The sequence below is a fragment of the Convolutriloba macropyga genome, chromosome 6, assembly GCF_964194025.1.
Source record: "Convolutriloba macropyga chromosome 6, txConMacr16.3, whole genome shotgun sequence".
Classification (NCBI taxonomy): Eukaryota; Metazoa; Xenacoelomorpha; order Acoela; family Convolutidae; genus Convolutriloba; species Convolutriloba macropyga.
In genome coordinates, this window is record NC_134473.1 from 25482884 (window position 1) to 25502153 (window position 19270).

Here is a 19270-nt window from a genome sequence, read left to right on the forward strand (position 1 = left end):
TAATTAACCGTTTAGTTATCACTATTAACTTATATTGAGTGGATGGTTATCCGAATTAGAATTGACCTAATTTTGAAATTTTTATCCTTTTAAAACTCGTGAAAGTTGCAGTTTTGCGGAAATCTTCAGAACTTATTATTTAACATCAGAGTTTATCTGTGCACAGTAACTGCGTTTAAAAAATGCGCACATCGTTACTGAGCCCTCAACACGAGTGTTATGAGGTATTTATTTCACCCAACGAGTCTGCCCGAGGTACAAACTCTACCCGACCAAAACCATCCTTAACCCAGGTTGACTTTAGACTCTGACAGTTGGTTTTAAGCTACGAGATTTGAGATTACGTAACTTATTACCTTGTTATGTAATACATTATGAACGACGTTGTAATGAAATGCTGTCATCAAAAGCATCTAAGTTTGATCACACCCCGCACCGTTTTCATCAAAGTTATCTCTAAAAATTTTATGTTTGTGTACTGTTTATTCAATGAAAGTGTTCCTTTCTTTTCCCTAATTAATGGTGTGGATAAATTATTATTTTTGATCCTTAGTTATTTGTTTGTTCACTGTGTTTACGTGGCAGTGGGCATTGTTTACAGTTTGTTTACGTGCACTTGCGGGCTATTATGTCAGATCAGAACAACCCCCAACTATTGTCCGATCAATCACCGTTATGGACAGTAGCGCCCATTGGGTTTGAATTAGCATTCTGTAAGTAATAATATCCATTTGTTCCAGATTTATATAAATATCTTTTTTGAGAAGAATTGACTTCCTTGACCAAGAGAAATGACGCGCCTTTTATATTAAATGTTTTTTTTTGCCCAGGGAATCAACTGTCTTTTAACTTTGTAAATGTTATGCTTTACTATGATTTATGACTTTTGAAAAAAATTGAAAAAAAAATATCGAATTTTCTCTCGTTTTCATTTCTGACCGGCCTAAATTGCTCTCATTCATAGTTTTAAAGGCATTATTAACTGAATTTAGTTTTATATTCGGAGTCTTTTTATAATCTAATTTGACCAAATTTTTGCTCGCGAATTTCATTGACTTTTTCTTAATGACATGGCTCATAATGGTATCTATTTTATACAAATAGAATAAATATCCAACCCCGTTTTCAGGTTCTTCCTTGTTCAAAATTGTTCATATTGTGAACATGAGTTAAACTTCAGTTGCATTTTTTAGTGAAATATTTTGAATTTACCATTTGGGGAAACGTCGGGAGCCGCATGGCCACTTTTTATCCAATATACAAAACAAACAAAAAAGTCACAATCAATAATGAAAGTGTTGACTTTATGACACTGAAAAGTCAATGCGCAGCCGTCAATTGCACATAACTTAACATCTAATAAATTAATAAATTTTTCAGTTTTTTTTGTTCATTCGGCTCCCATTCTGAAAATGAACTTTTAAATGAAAGCGGAAGTCGCGCTTTTGGTAGAAATAATGGTGCAAACTGCGGATGATTTTTAAATTAGAAGAATTTGAAACTGGTTCTGCGGTTTGAATATTTTAATCGACAATTGTTTGCTTTCCGGTTAATGAACAGGTGATTATGCTTATGATGTATTTGTAAACAAATCTTGCGTTATATTGTAGCTTAATCAATATTAATACTCCAAGTAAAGGTCCTTTGAAGTGACATAAGGGGGAAAAGAAAGACTAATACTTAACTGGTGCCGTAGGATAACCTTACTAATCTTCCGATATTTGTCCAACCTTGGTTGAAAAAGTTCGTTATTGTAATTTTGTCACTATGCATGATTTTTTTTCAAACGTAAATTTCAGGAGCATAAGCATAATTTAACACTTGCATTTCAATCCATGTGATTATTAACATTTGGCTGCTCCGTGATATAAAAAAAATAGTTTGGGAGATTCTGAAATATAAAAAAAATCCCCAGAAGGCAAAACCAATGATGATGGATTATTGTGCTTATCAATAATTGTTTGCTTGTTCGTTTTTTTTCGTTTTAATTTCACAGGTAGTAAAATGAACCTTGAGATCATCACATCTGTTCACGTGATTCTGATTAAGTATTATGTCAAATATTTCATCATTTCCGCTACTTTAACTTAAATTCCGCTGCTTTAATTTAAATTCCGCTGCTTTATTTATTTTGATTAAATTTTTGCATTTGTAAACAGAAAGTGATTATATATTTGATGAGAACGTGTTAGGTTTTTTATGTCCTGGTGTTTTCATGCTTTGTATTGCAAACTGCTCACTCAAAAGTGTGGAATTGAAAAATGTTCAAAATGACTGCACCGGCCGACCTTCAAAAACTGTTCACCTTGAAATGGTTAATCCTCTTTCAAATTTCGCACATTTTTTTCTTACTTTTTTCACAGCACTCAATGTTCGGGTAAAAGATGGTTGCGATAAAAGTTGAAGCCATTCAACAAATCAAATGGCTGTTTCATGTTTCTGTTGTTGTTGTATGATAATGATATAGAAATGATCAATCTGATATTCAGTCATTCATATTCATATGTGCAGTACATGATTTACTTACTAGTTGGTAATTTATATTGAATCAATGAAGCTGTTCATTTAACCACTCATTTATTTCCATGCAAAGATCGTACAAATTTTCCGTTTATCGTAAAGGTGAAGCAGTCACTAATCGTTACATAGAATAAGTCGAGCTTCGTTTTATCACCTATCAGTTTAAATTGAAATTTATTGCGACAATATTTGGAAATGTTCTCCTCCGCCAGACTATGTAATGATTACATGGAACAGTAACCGTTGATAGATCTTAGACTGATATCAATCACAGCAGTAACATAAACTTATTTGTTCCCGGGTAGTCATTAAATGTGGAAAAGTGATCAGAGTGGGGGTATTACGTGGACATATCCGGTTATTTGTCAAACATGTATTTAGCAGAATAGCGTGACAGAGGTCGAAAACTGTGTAAACTGCTGTAGAAAGTAATAACAAAAAGTGCAGTATTAGAAACCAATTAATCAAACAAATTGGTTCAACATATTTATGGAAATCGCACAGAACATGATTCAGATTAGACTTCGCCAAAAGTGTTATATCATAAACACATTCAATTTATCGGTAAGTTGACATAAACACAAAACAGTTCTTGTTAATGGTCCGAAGGTGCTCTTTGGCCGATTTTAATGATAGTATGATTGGATAGGTATTATGCAGTTTCATTGTTTGTTTCAGACAAGCCAACAATTTTGACCGGGAGCCTTCAAGTGGTTAAGAGAGTGCGAATGAACAGTGCAGTGGACATCACCTGTGAAGTCAAACCCGGAAACCCTTCCCGTAAGTACAAAAGAGAGCTTTTAGAGATTTTATATGCGAACTAGCTGAATACTCCGTCAATTATTTGGCAATTTCTTCTAGGCAAGATCTTTTAACGCCATGGTTGTTTGCATGACTTGTTTGTTAGCTTTAAAGATGATCGCCCGATTGATTTTGAGTGACCATAAATTTAACTTTAGAGTTGCATACGTCTTTTAGTCTCATGCAGAATCTTCATTCTATTGGTAGCCTAAAAAATTTTAGCAATTTTATTGCAATCCTTTTTATTGCGATGTCTTTACCAGATGGTTGTGATAAGCGCTGGCTGTAGTCTAATTTTTCAGAGCATTGACCCTTCCCCGCCTCGGGAAAATATGACACTCAAAGGGTATTTTTATGAAATCAATTGTTCACTGATCGGTATGTTTCCCTTAGAAAAAAACTTAAAAATTTTGAAGGAAAAATTGGAAACTGAAAAGGAAAATAACGCCGATGGTGCTCCGTCTTTTTGTTTTCTGCTGGTTAAAAACTATTTTCTCTGTATCGAATATTTTTCTTGAAAAATTGAAGACTTCAGATCTCTCAAAATAGCAAAGAAAAAAAACGAATTTGAAAATGTTAAGCTAATAACGGAAAAATGTATTCTTTTTTGAATTCTGGAGTTGTTTTTACAAAAAGTTCTTCTCATTTCAAAAGTAACAATTTGTGTATTTTGAAAATCTTGAGACGTAAAGAAACCGGTTTCAAGAAATAAAAATAAAATCAACCGAATACAATATTAAAAAAAAACAAGCAAACGTTTTCTTATCCTTTTCATATTTGTAATGGTTTTAATGTCAGAGCTGACATACAGATTTAACTGAGAGTTAGAGGTTTTAAGGAATGCTGAAATTAAAATTGATATTCGAAGGCTTTAAGGAATTTTGAAATTGTTATTCGACTGCTCTTCTCGAGTCTTTGGACGTTTCTGTACACTGAAAAACTAATTGTATCAATTATTGCGATACTCCTCATATGAAAGAAGTTTTTTGAAAGAAGAAGAAGAAATTTTCTTTTCTTTCTCACTACCTATAAAATTTAATAAATTTTTCTATTCATTTCAAAATACTCTTACAAAAAAGACTGCAAGGGCCAATAAGTAAAATTAACTGATGAACTAATTTCCTCAAAGCTATTAAAAATGATAGTTTAAGAACACCTTTCAACGTTCCTTTAAATGTTAGACACAACTAGAGATAGGAGTGCAAAATCGTCGGAAACATTAAAAAGTTAGAAAATTACCGATGTTAGAGAAATTTGCAAATAATTGTGGCTTCAAATTAATTAAACGCAAAAAGTTTGTTTATTAATTTCAGCTAGTGACATATATGCGAGATTTTTTTAAAAAAGAAACGGAATAGGCCATTATGCTCATGAAACATCAAAAATGACAAAATACTTTGAAAAACATAAAATTTTTCCCAATTGTAAAACTTAGTTTCAAGTTACCGATACAATTGCCTCAAGAATTCAAGACCAACAGCCAATCAGGAGATTAATGAACTAATGAACGGTGAAGAATAATGTGTAAAGATCAGATTCCAATTAAGTTTTTTAGTCTTTGTTTGTTTCAAGTTTTGTTTTTAAGTATGCGTTCGCGCCTGTGTTTGTTTAAGTACCTATTTGAAATGTTTGTGGTATGTGTGTAAGTGAGAGAGAGAGATTGTGGGAGAATTTGTTTTAAATGATGTACACAAATACACGCAGAGTGCAAAAACTCTCTGAAAACTTAACAAATTAGAAAAACGATATTTATAGTAAAAGAGCCTATTAAGCTACAGATTGCTGCCTCAAATGTGTCCAATACCAAAACGCTATTTTTAAATGTTGCCGAAGTTAACTCTGCGAGGTTTTGAAAAATGATTTGTCCCACTATACTCAATAAACATCAAAAATACAAAGACTTTGAAAAATTACAGAAAGTTTTAAAAGCGTCAATTTTACGACTGATAAAAACTTCTCAAGAAGTCCACACCACGTTTTCAAGAAAAAAAACAATCGAGAGGAAATGCAAAGTTGAGGAACCTCGAGTAAAGATCAATTGTCAAAAAAAATTGTTTTTTGGTGTCGGGATTTGTAATTGTGTTCCGGCGCTTGTGCGGTTGTAAATAGTTGTCTTTGTTTTTTAATGTGAGTGTAAGAGAGAGAAAGAGAACGCGCAATAGAGTTTTTCTGAGAGAGTTAATTCTCTTAATGGTTGGATACAAATAAAGTAAGAATGTAAAAATGTAGAAATCTTAACAAAAATGAGTTATTTTTATTTGCTGCAAACTGTTACAAAGTAAGTAAAACCAAAGGTTCGTGTTTTTGTGTCGTTTTCACATCGGGGAGAATTTAAAATTGAATTTTCTGATTATAATCATAAAATACCAACGTTAAAAAATTCTGCAAATCTTCAAATAGTTATTTTTCTCAAAGTTTAGTATAGAAATTGCAGTTACCGATACAATTTCATAAAAAAGTCCAGGACTGTGGAAAAAAACAAAGAAGACCTAAATTAACAACGGCGAAACTTGAGTGTTGACCAACTCTCAAAAACAGAATTTAAAAACAGTTATTTTTGTCTGTATTGGACTTTGTGTGATGGTGTTTTTTTAGGGTGTGGTGTATGTGCGTGTATGTTTTTCTGTGTATGTGTCTATCCATATGTACAACACTTATCTTTCCTGAATGGTTTGAAGAGTTTTTGTGTGGCTAATAGTTAATTTTTTTGTTCAAACAGTACAAGTAATTACCTCCAATGCATATAGTTTGCTTTGGGTTACTCCCAATGGTTTCTCTGACAGAACTTGAAATTTGCTTTTGCAACCATGAGAGTTATGTTGGAACATTCTGTGCTAAGCACAGACTCGCGCGAGCTGTCTTGTTCGTTTTGTAACCAAACACAGTTACGTGTACAGCAAAAAAAACGAAAGCGTGCCGATTAAATCCTCTTTGTACAGTACTATTCGTCTGATTGTTTGATGATAACTGGTTCTTCAAAAAGAGGCTTCTTTGCATGACTGATATTAAAATCATTCTTAAATGAGAGTTTTTTTTAGATGTTTCTTAGCAAAAACAAATTATTTTCGTTTTTTATCACTCGTACTTTTTTATTTGAAATAATATTGTTTCTTGTCAATTTATCAATTGCTCTCAACCGAAGTTCAACACTCTGCTAAAAAAGAAAATTTTAAGTTTTTTTAAGCTGCGCCAGAAAAATTTGCTCGAAATGACTTCTAGATAACCCTGTGATGTCAATTTTTTGGCAAGTTGTTTGTTGCTTCATTATTTTTCGTTGTTTTAGATTTGCTCGAAATCTGTACTTATTTCAATTCAAATATTTTCTAACTACATTAAAAGAACTGAATTAAGTGGCCGATGGTGTCGTCGGAGTAATTTTGATATATTGAGGGCCACCAAGAACCTATTGAGACTAACAGAGGCGATATGAATTAAACTCAGACGACTCAGTCGACGGCATTTATTTGTTTAATATGAAAAAAAGCCTCCAAATAAGTCATCTTAAAAAGACTATCGCAGACTGTTTCTCGTAGTTTAAGCGAACAGTCACCGATGATCGTTATACTGTAGCATCTTTTTTGTTACAATCCTTGATTTAATTGAAGTTGAGAAAATTCTCAAAATTTAACAGAACTTCATTTTTTTGTGCATAGTAAATTTACTAACAAGTAAAATAAGAGTTAATTTAAAAGATAGCTGTTGTTTATATTTTGAGCTGTGGTCTTCATGTGAGTTTGCAGATTGTGATTGAGTTTTTAAAGTGCTTTATTCAAAACGATCTTTTAAAAATTTAGATGGAGGTGAGTAAATCGCTACAGAGACGAACACGATAGTGTGATTATAATGCCATTCTTTATCCATTTAGAACTTTGTTCATGCTGGCTTTTCTCATTTTTCCTATTGAAATTAAACTGTCAAGCTATATGACATAGCACTTACACTCAGCTAAATTGAAAGTATTATATCAATAGACAAGGCAATAATGCCATGTGCTCAGCATTTTCAAATGTCAAATGAGTCCGAAAACTTAATTGCTCATAAGTTGAACATAACATATCGTATCAACATATCTCGATATTCAGTTCTAGAGTTTCATCTTTAATATACACACCTTATTAATCATGATTCATTAGAAATACCCTTTTTCTGAGATAATTTTGGGATCTATTCTGTTTCGGCCCCCAATGTTTGTTATGACCCCAGTTATAAATTAAGTGTTGTTGTAAAGCACGATATTAAGTAAAAAATAGCACGTTCACCTGGGGTGATAGTTCCGAATTTTGTAACCAATAAGGGTTGTTTATTTGTTGCCTTTTTGTTTCAGATACGGAAGTGAGTTGGGTCCAGGGTAAGGACGGATACGGAAACACAGTGGCCAACGGGAACCGGTTGCTTTGGAGCGGGGCAGTGGTGGAACCAGCTAAAACTGGGTTTTACACCTGTGTTGCCAGCAATGCCATCGGTCGATCCACCTTCACCATTCACATCATCATTGAATGTGAGTCTTGCACCGAAAACTTTTTCATTCATTGGAAAAAAGCACATTGAAAACTCAAAAAGCATATAGTCTCATAATATTATGCATTTGATAAAATCATTTTTTAGGGCGGGATTCGTGTAGCTTTGGTCTTTATGAAATGAATCCACAAAACTTTTTTTAAAAATTCATTTTTTGAACGTCCATTATGTGTCAAATGTCCAATTTGTTGAGCAAATTTACTCGAGTTTTCAATATTTTCGACAATATTTTCACAAAGAATTTTTTATAAAGATTATAAATTTCGAACCGTTCTTGACCAATTTTTTTCCTTGTGCGAGAAAGCAGATAATGGTTTGTCAAAACAGAAATAGGAAATTAAGAAATGAGAGAAAATAAAACAGTGTAAAAACGGCATAACAATCCCCCTCCCCGTCAGCGCTGACGTTGTTATTAATATACTGGTGGTATGCTGTGGTATCAAATTTATGTATCTTTTACCCTGAAAGTTTTTAATATGCTGCAAATTTATTATCAGGAATGTTTTTAATTTTTCCCCCGCTATCATTTTCAATTCATTTTTCATTTTCTCTGTTGTTCCCTCCAAGAGAGAGTAGTCCCCGCTTGGGTCGGGCTGTTCCAAGTTGAAATTAATCCAGCCTGTTCAAAATTGAAATTAGTTTGTGCGACATCAATTTGGAGGGAAAGTTTCCCTCTCCAAGTGTCGATAACTAGTGATAACTAGCTCTCGTTATTACTTATCGCTCTCCAAATTGTGACAAGTTTCAATTCCAAGTTTCACTAAATTCAAATCGAATCTCGCTCGCTCTCTCGGTCTAGCACCAATAGGCAGGACTTAGTTGTTTTCTCAACTAGTTTTCCAAAATCCATCTATCTCACATCTGTGCATAAATTATTTCAAGTCCTTTTTAAGCTTTCACTCTCGCTAAAATTCCTACATTTACTCGACACTGAATTATTAATACAATTTAACGCTTTTCGCGCTATTTGAATTGAACAAAAAAGTTAGCTTTTGTTTACTCAAAAGTCAGAAAAAGACTCGCTTTTTGTGTTTGCTGTCGTCATAAGTCGAATTATTCTGTCAACTTGTGACTATTTCCTAATATTTGCCAGAGATGCTGTTCCAGCTTCATTCGTTTGTTAGCAGTAAATTTGTGCCAAATATGTACAAAGTTTACACGTTTGAAGATTATTCCAAGCCGATCCAAGTGGAAACGTTACCAGAAGACCAATCTGAGAGGATACGACACGGATCCTACTACCGTAAATATCTTACACTTCATCAAATTTTTGTCAGCAAAGATTGTTAAGGAAAAATTAAGTCATCATATTTTACAGGGAGGCTTGATGTTGTGTGTTTGTCTAAAATACTTTCATGTAACCGATCAAAACGCTTAAGTCGGAAGACTGAAATTAGTTTTGTACCAAAACTCCCAAATTTTGTCCAATTGAGACTCCTAATGTACATTGATTCACTTTCCTAGAAAATAATAGTCAGAGCATTTCATAAAATGTAGTTGTCTTTGGAGTACAAAAAACAAGTAATTTTTTAAAACTTTTTTCAAAATATAAAAGCTGAAAAGTAATTACATCAATTGCAAATTATAGTCGAGATGTTGTAGAAATGAACCGCGAGATACTTACCAAAAAGCACGAACACATGCAGACGCTTCTCGCTCGATCGTCACTGAAAAATTGGGTACATCATGCTGTTGGCATTGAAGTTCGCTGAAGAAAAGAGTTGCAAAAATTTTTGTTATTCGGAATATGCTAGTTTTTGCGTTTTTACTCGATGAGAGTCCTTCGATTTTCCCCTCTTTTAGAGATTGAAAAACTATTGAGTTTTTCTTTTCACCATCAGATGCAAATGAACACACAAAATTTTGATAGTTAATGTTGTGGAGCTGAGGACGAGCATTAATGACAATTATAAAGCTGTCGAATTTTTCAAACCTCTCTATTTCGTACAAAAACCATTTGGATCAAAATTAAACAACGTCAACCAAAACACACAGATAACCTAAGCTGCGCTTGAGAAAAACTGCTTCTACTTAGGACTTGATCTCAATTAAATACCCGTTGTATATTGGACAATTTGACTCGGTGAGACTCGGTAAATAAGTTGAGCTAAAAAACTGGATGTGTTCAAAATCATGTTTGGTGATTGAATAACTGTTGAAAACCAACTTCTGTCATTCAATGAAAAATCCTTATAGAGGCAGTGATCAAAATGAAGCACAGATTAAGATGATGAAGCATGTCATATGTAAATAGAGGTGAGCAGATCACAAAAGAAGGCAAACAATCAAAGAAAGGATTTTTAGTTCACGTTTTAGAGTTTAAATATTCCTTGAGTCCTGATAAGGATTAAAAGTATATACATAATATTTAAAGTTTTAGTAAAAACAAAATTTCTTTTAAAGCATTAGATAGTTTTATAATGCTGAAGCGGTTGGTTTGAGCATGATTTGAAATTTTAATGTACGAATTTTTTCGATCTCAATAAATTTCGAATTGTTTTGATCTCATTTTACTGTACCTTGGAGAGTCTAAGTTTTTTTCTTTTGGTAGCTAACATTTCTTCTAGAGATAATAATGCAACTATAATGCAAAAAAAATAATGAATTCAAATGGTGTATTACACGACTAAAACCAACAAGGAGCAAACCATCATTCTTGACCTAATTGTCTACCAATTAAAGCAGAGTCGGAATACTTCCAAATAAAAAAGTAGTGAAAATTTTGTTTTTTTTTAAAAAAATTTGATAGAATCTTGAAAAGGAGGTGGCGTGTATTAAAAAATGGCAAATATAAGTGAGATCAAATCTTTTTACTTCATTAGAATAAACACTAGACGAAATTAAATGACCGACATGATATCAAACAACATTGTCAGGTAGAAACAAATTATCAAGTTAAAAATTATTATACCAGACGACAGTAAGTGAGATCCAGAAATCAACCTCTATCCCCAGTAAGGTCCGTTAAGTTACAATTTTATTCTAATCAAGCTTGCGTGGCTTCTATTTTAAGTCAATTAGACTTTTTCTCAATTTAGATTTACAAATGATTCCGGAAGTCAATTAAAGAACCTTTGAACTCACTTTTAAATCTGATTTCAGAAATTTGGATCAAATGTAAACAGAAGTAACGAGGTAAAACGCGAGTTAGACAGGTCTTTTTTATCTACGGATTGAAGCCATCAATTGATTAATAGGATTGATTATCAAACCAAACCAACATACGGTTATCAAACCCTATAAACAAACATATTCGAATAAAAAAAGCGCTGAAAATGGAGAATTCCATTTTATGCAAAACTTTGTAACACCAAATAAAATATAGTAAAATCTTAATATGCGCTATTGTAAACTTGGAGAAACAACAAGAACGGTAGACAGATAAATGGACTTTTGACATTCAGTTGTATTAAGAATAGTGTCGTTAATTTTGAAAAACAAAGCTTTATATAATTAAGCTGTCAATTTTTCCAAAAGATTGTTTATACAAATGTGAATAGCTCAACAAAAAACAATTTTAATGGGCACAGTCAGAAATCAAATTTCGGACTGCTTCAAAAGCCAATCCATTTTTCTCTAACCTTTTAAGTGGAATGACAGTAAAAAAAACATAGTTTAAATTCAAAGGTAATCCAAATTTGTTTGAAATCAAAAAGCGTCACCTACATATCTACTGAAAACTGAAAACAAAAATCAGCTTCCTAGATGTCCTTTGTTTAACTATAAATAATACTTCAATTAAGGAGAATTAAGGTCAAGACCACAAAAGTAACAATAAAAACCGCGAGAACTCACATTTCGGTTTCTTACAAAAACCATTTATTGTCGCAGTTATAAAATTATTAGCTCTTTAGCTATGAAGTCATGCAATTAATGAGGTGCTTTTGTGACACTACAGTAATCGACGGGACTTTTCCTTACTCAAGCCGAGATGCTGTGATAAAACTACAGAAAAAAATGTTGTCGAAACTGAATAATCACTGAGTTTTTACGAAAACAAACAGTTTCGACGTAATCAATATCAAAAACTGCTGGCTAAAAAATATGTGGGACAGTTTATACCTCGTTAAGATTTCATTAAGACGCTCTCTGCATTGAAATTCAGTAACAATCCAAGAGAGATGAAAAACGGATAAATCACAAAACATTTTCCAAAATTATATTAAAACAGTGAAAGTCGGAAAAATCATTTGTTGCCCCAGACCAATTCACACAACAGTCTCTTTGCTCTTTTAAGACACTTCCATCTTCTTTAGCTTACTTTTGTCGGAAATTAACGAGCAAAAAACAGAATTAAAATGACCGCAAGAGAAAAAGTTGCTCTAAAAACCGAAAATTATATTTTCAACTCCATTTCCTTTTAATTCTTAAAAATCATTATGACACCATAAATAGCCCAGATATCACTTCACAGCTACTATAACACGGAAATGTTGAAAATATTACCGTAATTGAGCGCAAATTAACAAAAATAGACTGCAAATGGCCATTAATGTGAACAAAGTCACAGTACAGTATGATGTTAGATTCAGAGAGGTCTCAGAATCGATACAGAAACTATCCTGAAAACCTTCCAAAGCAGTACTGAAAGTTAACGTTACTCTCAAAATGTTCTGATTCACTTCTGATGCTGACTGAATGTTATTTACGGGACCCCCAACCTGCCGATTGATGCCAATTATTCCTAACTTAGGTAGTTATGTTTATTTTACTGTGTGTTTGTGTTTAGATCCCCCAGTGGTTCAAATATCCCCGACAGTGACCTCAGTAGAAGAAGGGACAGAACTGGTGCTGGTGTGTGACATAGACGCAGAGCCCAAGGAGGTCCAGATCGAGTGGGGTCATCAGTCGATAGAGCTGCAGGACACACATCGCAATGTCCTCAGCATACCCAATGTCACCAGGTCACACGGGGGCAGGTACACGTGCACCGTCAAGAACGAACACGGGTCCGCCTCCAAGTCAGCACAAGTCACCATACTTTGTAAGTCATTATCTCAACTTGGGCTTTCTGAGTTGCCAAAATCTTGTTCACCCTAAAGTTATATTGGTTATTGAGATCACTAAATGATGAAACAAGTGTCAGTCTGATTACAGTAACCCTTGCAAATGGGTTGTCACCTACTATCACAAAGCAGATCACATTATTTGTGGACCTTATCCCGAATTTCGGATCTAATCTGTCCCAACCCCCCCCCCCCCCCCCCCCAGCTTAGTGAGCATAAATTTTTCAAGACTCTAAGGCGCACGTTCTATTTTCTTTCATAGTAACCTGCTATATAACAACATATAATTTGTAACTGGGGGTCATAAAAAACACTGGGGGGACAGAATAGATCCCGAATTTCTCATAAATTGTTTCTTGACGTGTCAGAAATATAATGATAATGCATCAAATCAAGTATGCGTGACCACATCAATGAAATATCGCAAATGGGAAATAAATAAAAGAGAATGAATGCCCACTTATAAAGCAAACATTTTTTTTATTTGGGAGCACAATTTTGGTAGTTAGTTTAAAGAAACTTGCTAATGATATAGATGTCTTGGATTAGTTAATGCATTTGGTGGGGTTGAAAAAACCTAAAATATATTGCAAAATCAATCAAAGTATTATAATAATTGAAATTTTTTTCCTTCCGTAGATAAAGCAAGCTAAAAAGTTGTATTTTACTTCAAATTTTGTAATTATCACAGGTTTTAAAAAAGGTTTTTTGTTTTCCTCATAGAATCCTGTTTTGTTTTCAGATCGTCCAAATCTCAATTTCCGCCTGCAGCCCAACAAGCGGGCATTTTTGGAGGGTGAAGCGGTGACCATCATCTGCTTCGCTCAAGCCAACCCTCAAGTCACAGAACTGAGTGTCTATAGACGGGACGCCGATATCCCCGCAGCAGGTTATAGTCATGGCACCTTTTAATCTAAATTTCATCTCTTTTTAGTCTAATGAGCGATTAGCAGAAATTTTATTGTTTCAAAAACTGTTCTGATAAAACCGCCTTCAGTAAAAATTGGTTGATTTTTTATGGAATAATTTGAGAACTGCAATGACTTTAAATATGTTCAAAACATTGAAAATAGTTCTGCCGTACAAACTTTTAACTGTATCGCGCATGCGTTAAATTTCAAATTGCTCTGCTTTATATGAACTTTTTCTTAGAATTTGGAATATGTCAACGCCTATTTGTGCAGGTCATTGGTTCAAAAAAGGGGTTTCATTGTCTTCGTTTCATTTTTATTGTACAACAAGGCGGCTCGGTAATGTGCGATGGCACATAAAGTTCCGACCCCGCCCATCCACAATTTTGGCATAATTGTCTAGCAAATGAGGAACAGATAGAAAAACCCAAAAATTATTTTTTGCGAAAAGTCTTTTTCAAAAAATTCTGTATGAACGATAAGATAGCCTCCAAAGCAAATAACTCAGTGGAGTTAAAAATTGATGCATTAGCTTGATGTAATATGTCAATATTAAGAAAGCGAGTCAAGATGAACGTCAAAAACAAACAACAACAACAGCAACAAACATTATTTACATCAAAAAATTTTTTCCCTCTTAAAAACTAAATTTAATAACAAAGTCAACATACCGTCAGATAAACCTAAAACTAAACAACAATAACTAATAAATCACCAGAAACCATATGCGACCAGTCCATAAAAAGGTTTGGTAACAATTATACAAAAAAGAACAAAAACATTAAAGTGAAAAATATAACTTATTTTTTTGAAACAGTTAACTTCAAAGTAATAAATACCATTAGGAATCAATTAACATTACCACAAATTTACAATTACCACTGTTTCTAGAGAAGGGCATTAGGACCTGTCCTTATTCATTTTTTAAAGCGGCTAAAATGAACAACAAAAAAAAACAAACAAAATTTCAATTGAAACTTGCCAGAAAACGCTGCCAAAACCCTCGAGCCATATTTTGTCCCTCAAAATATATTCGATTGCGCCTTCATCAAACAGCTATAAAGTAGTACGTGGCCATTCATTAGTAAGACTAGGTAACAAGTAGACAAAAAAGCGAAGTGCTAAAGTATGAAATAATTTCAATTTTTTTTTCGAATAAAAATTAAATTCAATGTCATAAAAGGCATTAATTACAAACAGAACTATTTGAATAGGGTCGTTTATTCAAAAAAAAGGAAGCCCTCGAGACCTGCAGTTACCCAGAATATTTCTCGCATCTACAAAAAGAATGTCAAATAAGACAAAAATCAAATTAATTTACATTTTTGTGAAAAACCGGTGTCGAAGCCACTAAGGTCATAACAAATTCATTAAAAAAAAAGATTTTGGGACACCAATCCCTTTTATTCCCTTGACACCCATAATGTCATATTTGACCTGTAATGAAATAACGAGATTAGCTAACAAAAAGAAACATAAAAAGAACAAAATTGCGAAGTTAAAAAGTTTTTTTTTTTTAATTTTGGAAAACGATTGTTTTCAAAGTCATGAAAGCCATCAGCTATTTACTAATATCAGAATATCGGTTCTTCTATTCTTCCACGAAAAGCCAATGAAAGTTATCACTATGCAGGAAATTTCATACGACCGAAACGACAAAGTATAAATGACAGTTAAAAACAAAATTAAAAAATTCAATTGATTTCTTCAAGAAAGAGGCGTCGAGGCCGTTAAAACGATTATGTATATCATTCAGGATTTCAATATGTTCAATTGTGCTTTATTTTTAACGCTAATAATGTGACAAGAGAACTGTCAATAATGTGATAATGTGACAAAATTCGGAAACGTGAAAAACTGGCAAATATCGAAACAAACAAAAATCTGAAATCTTGTAGTATCAAAGCCAGAAAACAATAACTTCAGGCTTAAAACTGCAACCGAGAAGAAATGTTAAATCAGTAGAAAGAAGAAGCATTCTTTTTTTGCAGACACTAAGCTGGAAGTTGAACAAATTAAGAAAAAAATAGAGGAAAACTTAATTAAGCCATTATTTATTGAAAAGTCAATTATTTTTAAAAGAAACGACCATAAACTTTCAAGTTAAAATTTAAATGGATTAGCTTGGAGCTTTTTAGTAAGCAAACTGGTTGGACCTATCACTCCTGAGCATTGATTCGATATGTTCTGTTTTTTATTTTTAAAGAAAGGGTCCTTTTTTTTTTAAAAAAAAAGACCGACTGATTACAACCCGATTTCTTTGGGTGGTAGCAGTCCAAGAATGGCCCAAAACAAGCCCTGCTATTGCTTATTGTCCGTTAGGAACATTTGATTTTCGAATGTTGCAGATATAGATAATTTGTTAGTTGAAAACTCAAAATAAGTTCTGCATTTTTGATAATCAACGAGTAAAGTTAGCAAAAAAAGGCAAAGTTTTAACTACAGAGCACTCTCAGCGTACTCTGAAGTAGAAATAGCCCCCCTCTGAGTCTACAAAGATTGTATGAGTGTTGTTTGGAGGTGTACTGTCGGCAAACTTAATCAAAACGGACTAAAGTAGCTTATTTCGTGCTGTTTTTGTTGAAAAAGGCTAAATTTTGAAATATTTATCCACATTTTTTGACCAAAAAAATTAAATCAAAACAATGAACAATGCTTGTTCGTCTTCAAAAATAAAATCAACGACACTATTCTTAAAAATTATAACAAATTTTAGCAAAATTGACGAAAATTTAGGCAAAAATTCCGGAAAATGTGAATAAAAACAACGGGAATTCACTCTACTTCTCTGAAGTTCTCAGAAGAAATTCAAAATAAGAAAAGCCGAGAAGATTTTTTATATTTAAAAATAAAATCAACAACAAGTTTTTAAAAAATGTTGACAAATTTTAGCAAAATTGGCGAAATTTTGGTCAAAAATTAGCGAAAATTCCGTAAAATGTGAATAAAAATCAACGGAATTCACACTATTTTCACAAAACTTTAAACCTCGATAACTCCCTGTAGAAAACGAAAATTAAAAAAATCTTTTTAATTCCATATTCTACGCTGGACGAGCTTTCTAATGATACCACTCTCAACTCTCTACGATGAATGTATCGATCGGCGAAAATTCACTGAACAAAAAAAAAAAAAAACCCATTTGAGTATATAGTTCCTCCCCCCTCAAGAGGGTCGGAACAATAATAGCAAAAAAAACTTAATTTGTACGCATTTCCTAGTGCAATTTGAAAGTTACCATGCGTGATTCAATCAAAACTTTAGTTGAGTTTACTTAACAGTGTTTTCCTGGTCACCAGGTTTTTGCGTTTTGTACTGATTGCAGTAGAAGTATTTAGAAATTTAGAGCAAATAGTTACTATAACTAAAATAGTTAATATTTGGATCTTGTTCACGGCGATGCCACTTTTTTGTCCTAACGATCGGATAATACTTTTTTGAAAAATACACGGGGGCTCACTCTAACACTCTAAAGACCTTTAAAAAATCATGGCATGGTATGTGGAAAATTAACAACTCAATAATTTTGGAATAAAAATATTCTCCATTATGTGAAGACCTCGTTTAGGTAATCGATACTTAAATGTAAAAAAAAAATGCCAAAAAACGATGATACAGTATACAGAAAACCCCGCCCATCGGTCAATTTTGTGGTACAAGTTTCACAAAAACATATCTGTCATTAGTTTTGAATTATTTTAAATAGAGACTCACTAGGTTGCAAATTGCTGCCGGAAAGCATGAAGTTAAGAATATTATGGGTTAGAGTTATGTTTTTCGAATTAGACCATTGCTTGTTGTGTCGCCATAAAAACAATATAGTTTAGACTGAATCCACATTTGACTCAATTTTATTTGATTTTTTAAAATGATTTAGCTCTTTTTGAGGGACAGCAGAGTCTGCATAGTCTTAAATTTCGGAAAACTTTTTTGTTGACATAAGACAGCTCATTTTTGAGTTATAGATAGCAAAATCTAGTCTAAATTTGAACACTATTTTTATGCGTCACAATTTCTATTTTTTTCTTTGTTCAAAGTAGTCTTTTTTTACCTTCAGGTAACACTCAAACAATCTAAGGGATTAATTCTCCAGCATCAGGCTCAGCTTATGTTTCACTATTTCTACAAAGATATGCTTCACAAGATAATAAACAAGGTTTCCTTTTAATTAGATCTGAAAATTGTGAGCTTATTGTAATTCAAAGCAAATTTCATTTCATGCTTAAATCTCGTTGAAACAATGCGCTGACGTGCTTCGGCAAGCTTAATAGTTAATTATTGATTTTGAGACAATCGAATTCCTAACGAATTTATCGAAACAGGCTCTCAATCAATGACAAATATGGATTATTTTGAGTGTTGTCCGTATTTGGTTAGCGGTATCCAATTTTTTAAGGCGGGAAGTTAATCAAGGTTTGCAAATCGCATCAAACAAATCAACCAACTTTAGTCGGTATTATTGTTAAGAATGTTAATAAATAAAATAGAGCGCCTCTGTCATGGGTCTAGAAAAGAAGGAAAACAAGACCTTAGTTTTTTTGATAGATAATAGAGCAAACATGATTAAGTTTGGGGATCAATCTAACGACAGTCTGGTATGAGGATTAATCATCATCTTAACAAGATCCAAATTAACTAGCTAACTTTGTTTAATAGTTCTAACTTTGAGAAAGTTAGACGTGTTGTGGTATTAGTATTAGTAGTACCGTCGACCCTTTCCCTCCACAGCCCCTCTTATGCACCACCACCATCTTAAAGCTTCGTCGTCAAACATCCAATGAGGTCATCATGAAATTCTAACTATATTGATAGTTAAAATCATGGCGGAAAAATTATAAGGTGGCACTATGTCGGGAAAGGGGAATGCTTTCTTTGTTTATTTATTTTTTTCATCTCTAATAACTCTTGATTAACTCTCCTATGTTTTGTATGTAGTGTCCTTTTGGATTGTCGGTAACCCTGATTTCCAACCGGGTAGGTCTCAATCTCACTCAGCCCTCACCTCACCTAGCCGAAAGGTGTGCAACTTTCGAAATAGCTTTTAAAAAGTTGGCATTACTAATCAAATTTAGTAGTCTAATTTTGCTAAACATCTTGAAGATTTTCGACACCAAATTTTACACACCTATTGGAAGGCTCTGTACCCTTTCGGCTAAGTTAGATGCTGAGTTTATTTACTTTTATATAGTTGCTGTTTTATGCTTTGCAACATTCTGATGCGATGTGTCTTTTATTCTGGGTGTCTGAGCTCTGAGTTGACCTTTTCACATTGTGTTTACTTCATAATTACATTCAACAACATACATACATGCATATAACCAGTAATCGTTTCAACCTTAGTCGAGACCAAAAGTTACTCTTGTAAGATTCTTCCAATACTGTTAGCTTTGTAAGATCTTTTAAGAATTTTACATGACTAACTTTTGTCTTCGACATGGGCAATCTATTTGTTTCTATCGCCAAGTGACATTCTTCAAATGGTGGTTTCTTTGAAATGGTGTGTCTTCATTTCAC

General features: G+C 33.2%; 1 protein-coding gene across 17 annotated transcripts in view; it reads left to right on the forward strand.

Annotated features, from left to right (window-relative positions):
- The window catches only part of LOC142341591 (uncharacterized), a 499295-nt gene that overhangs the window by 457282 nt on the left and 22743 nt on the right, over positions 1–19270 (forward strand). For 16 of the 17 annotated variants that reach the window (XM_075392645.1, XM_075392646.1, XM_075392650.1 and 13 more), the window contains 5 exons: positions 3199–3300; positions 7646–7819; positions 12569–12823; positions 13588–13734; positions 18692–18730. In XM_075392645.1, the coding sequence (XP_075248760.1) occupies positions 3199–3300; positions 7646–7819; positions 12569–12823; positions 13588–13734; positions 18692–18730 (717 nt within the window). The remainder of the gene's footprint in view (positions 1–3198; positions 3301–7645; positions 7820–12568; positions 12824–13587; positions 13735–18691; positions 18731–19270) is intronic. The other variant, XM_075392648.1, reaches the window with a different exon arrangement.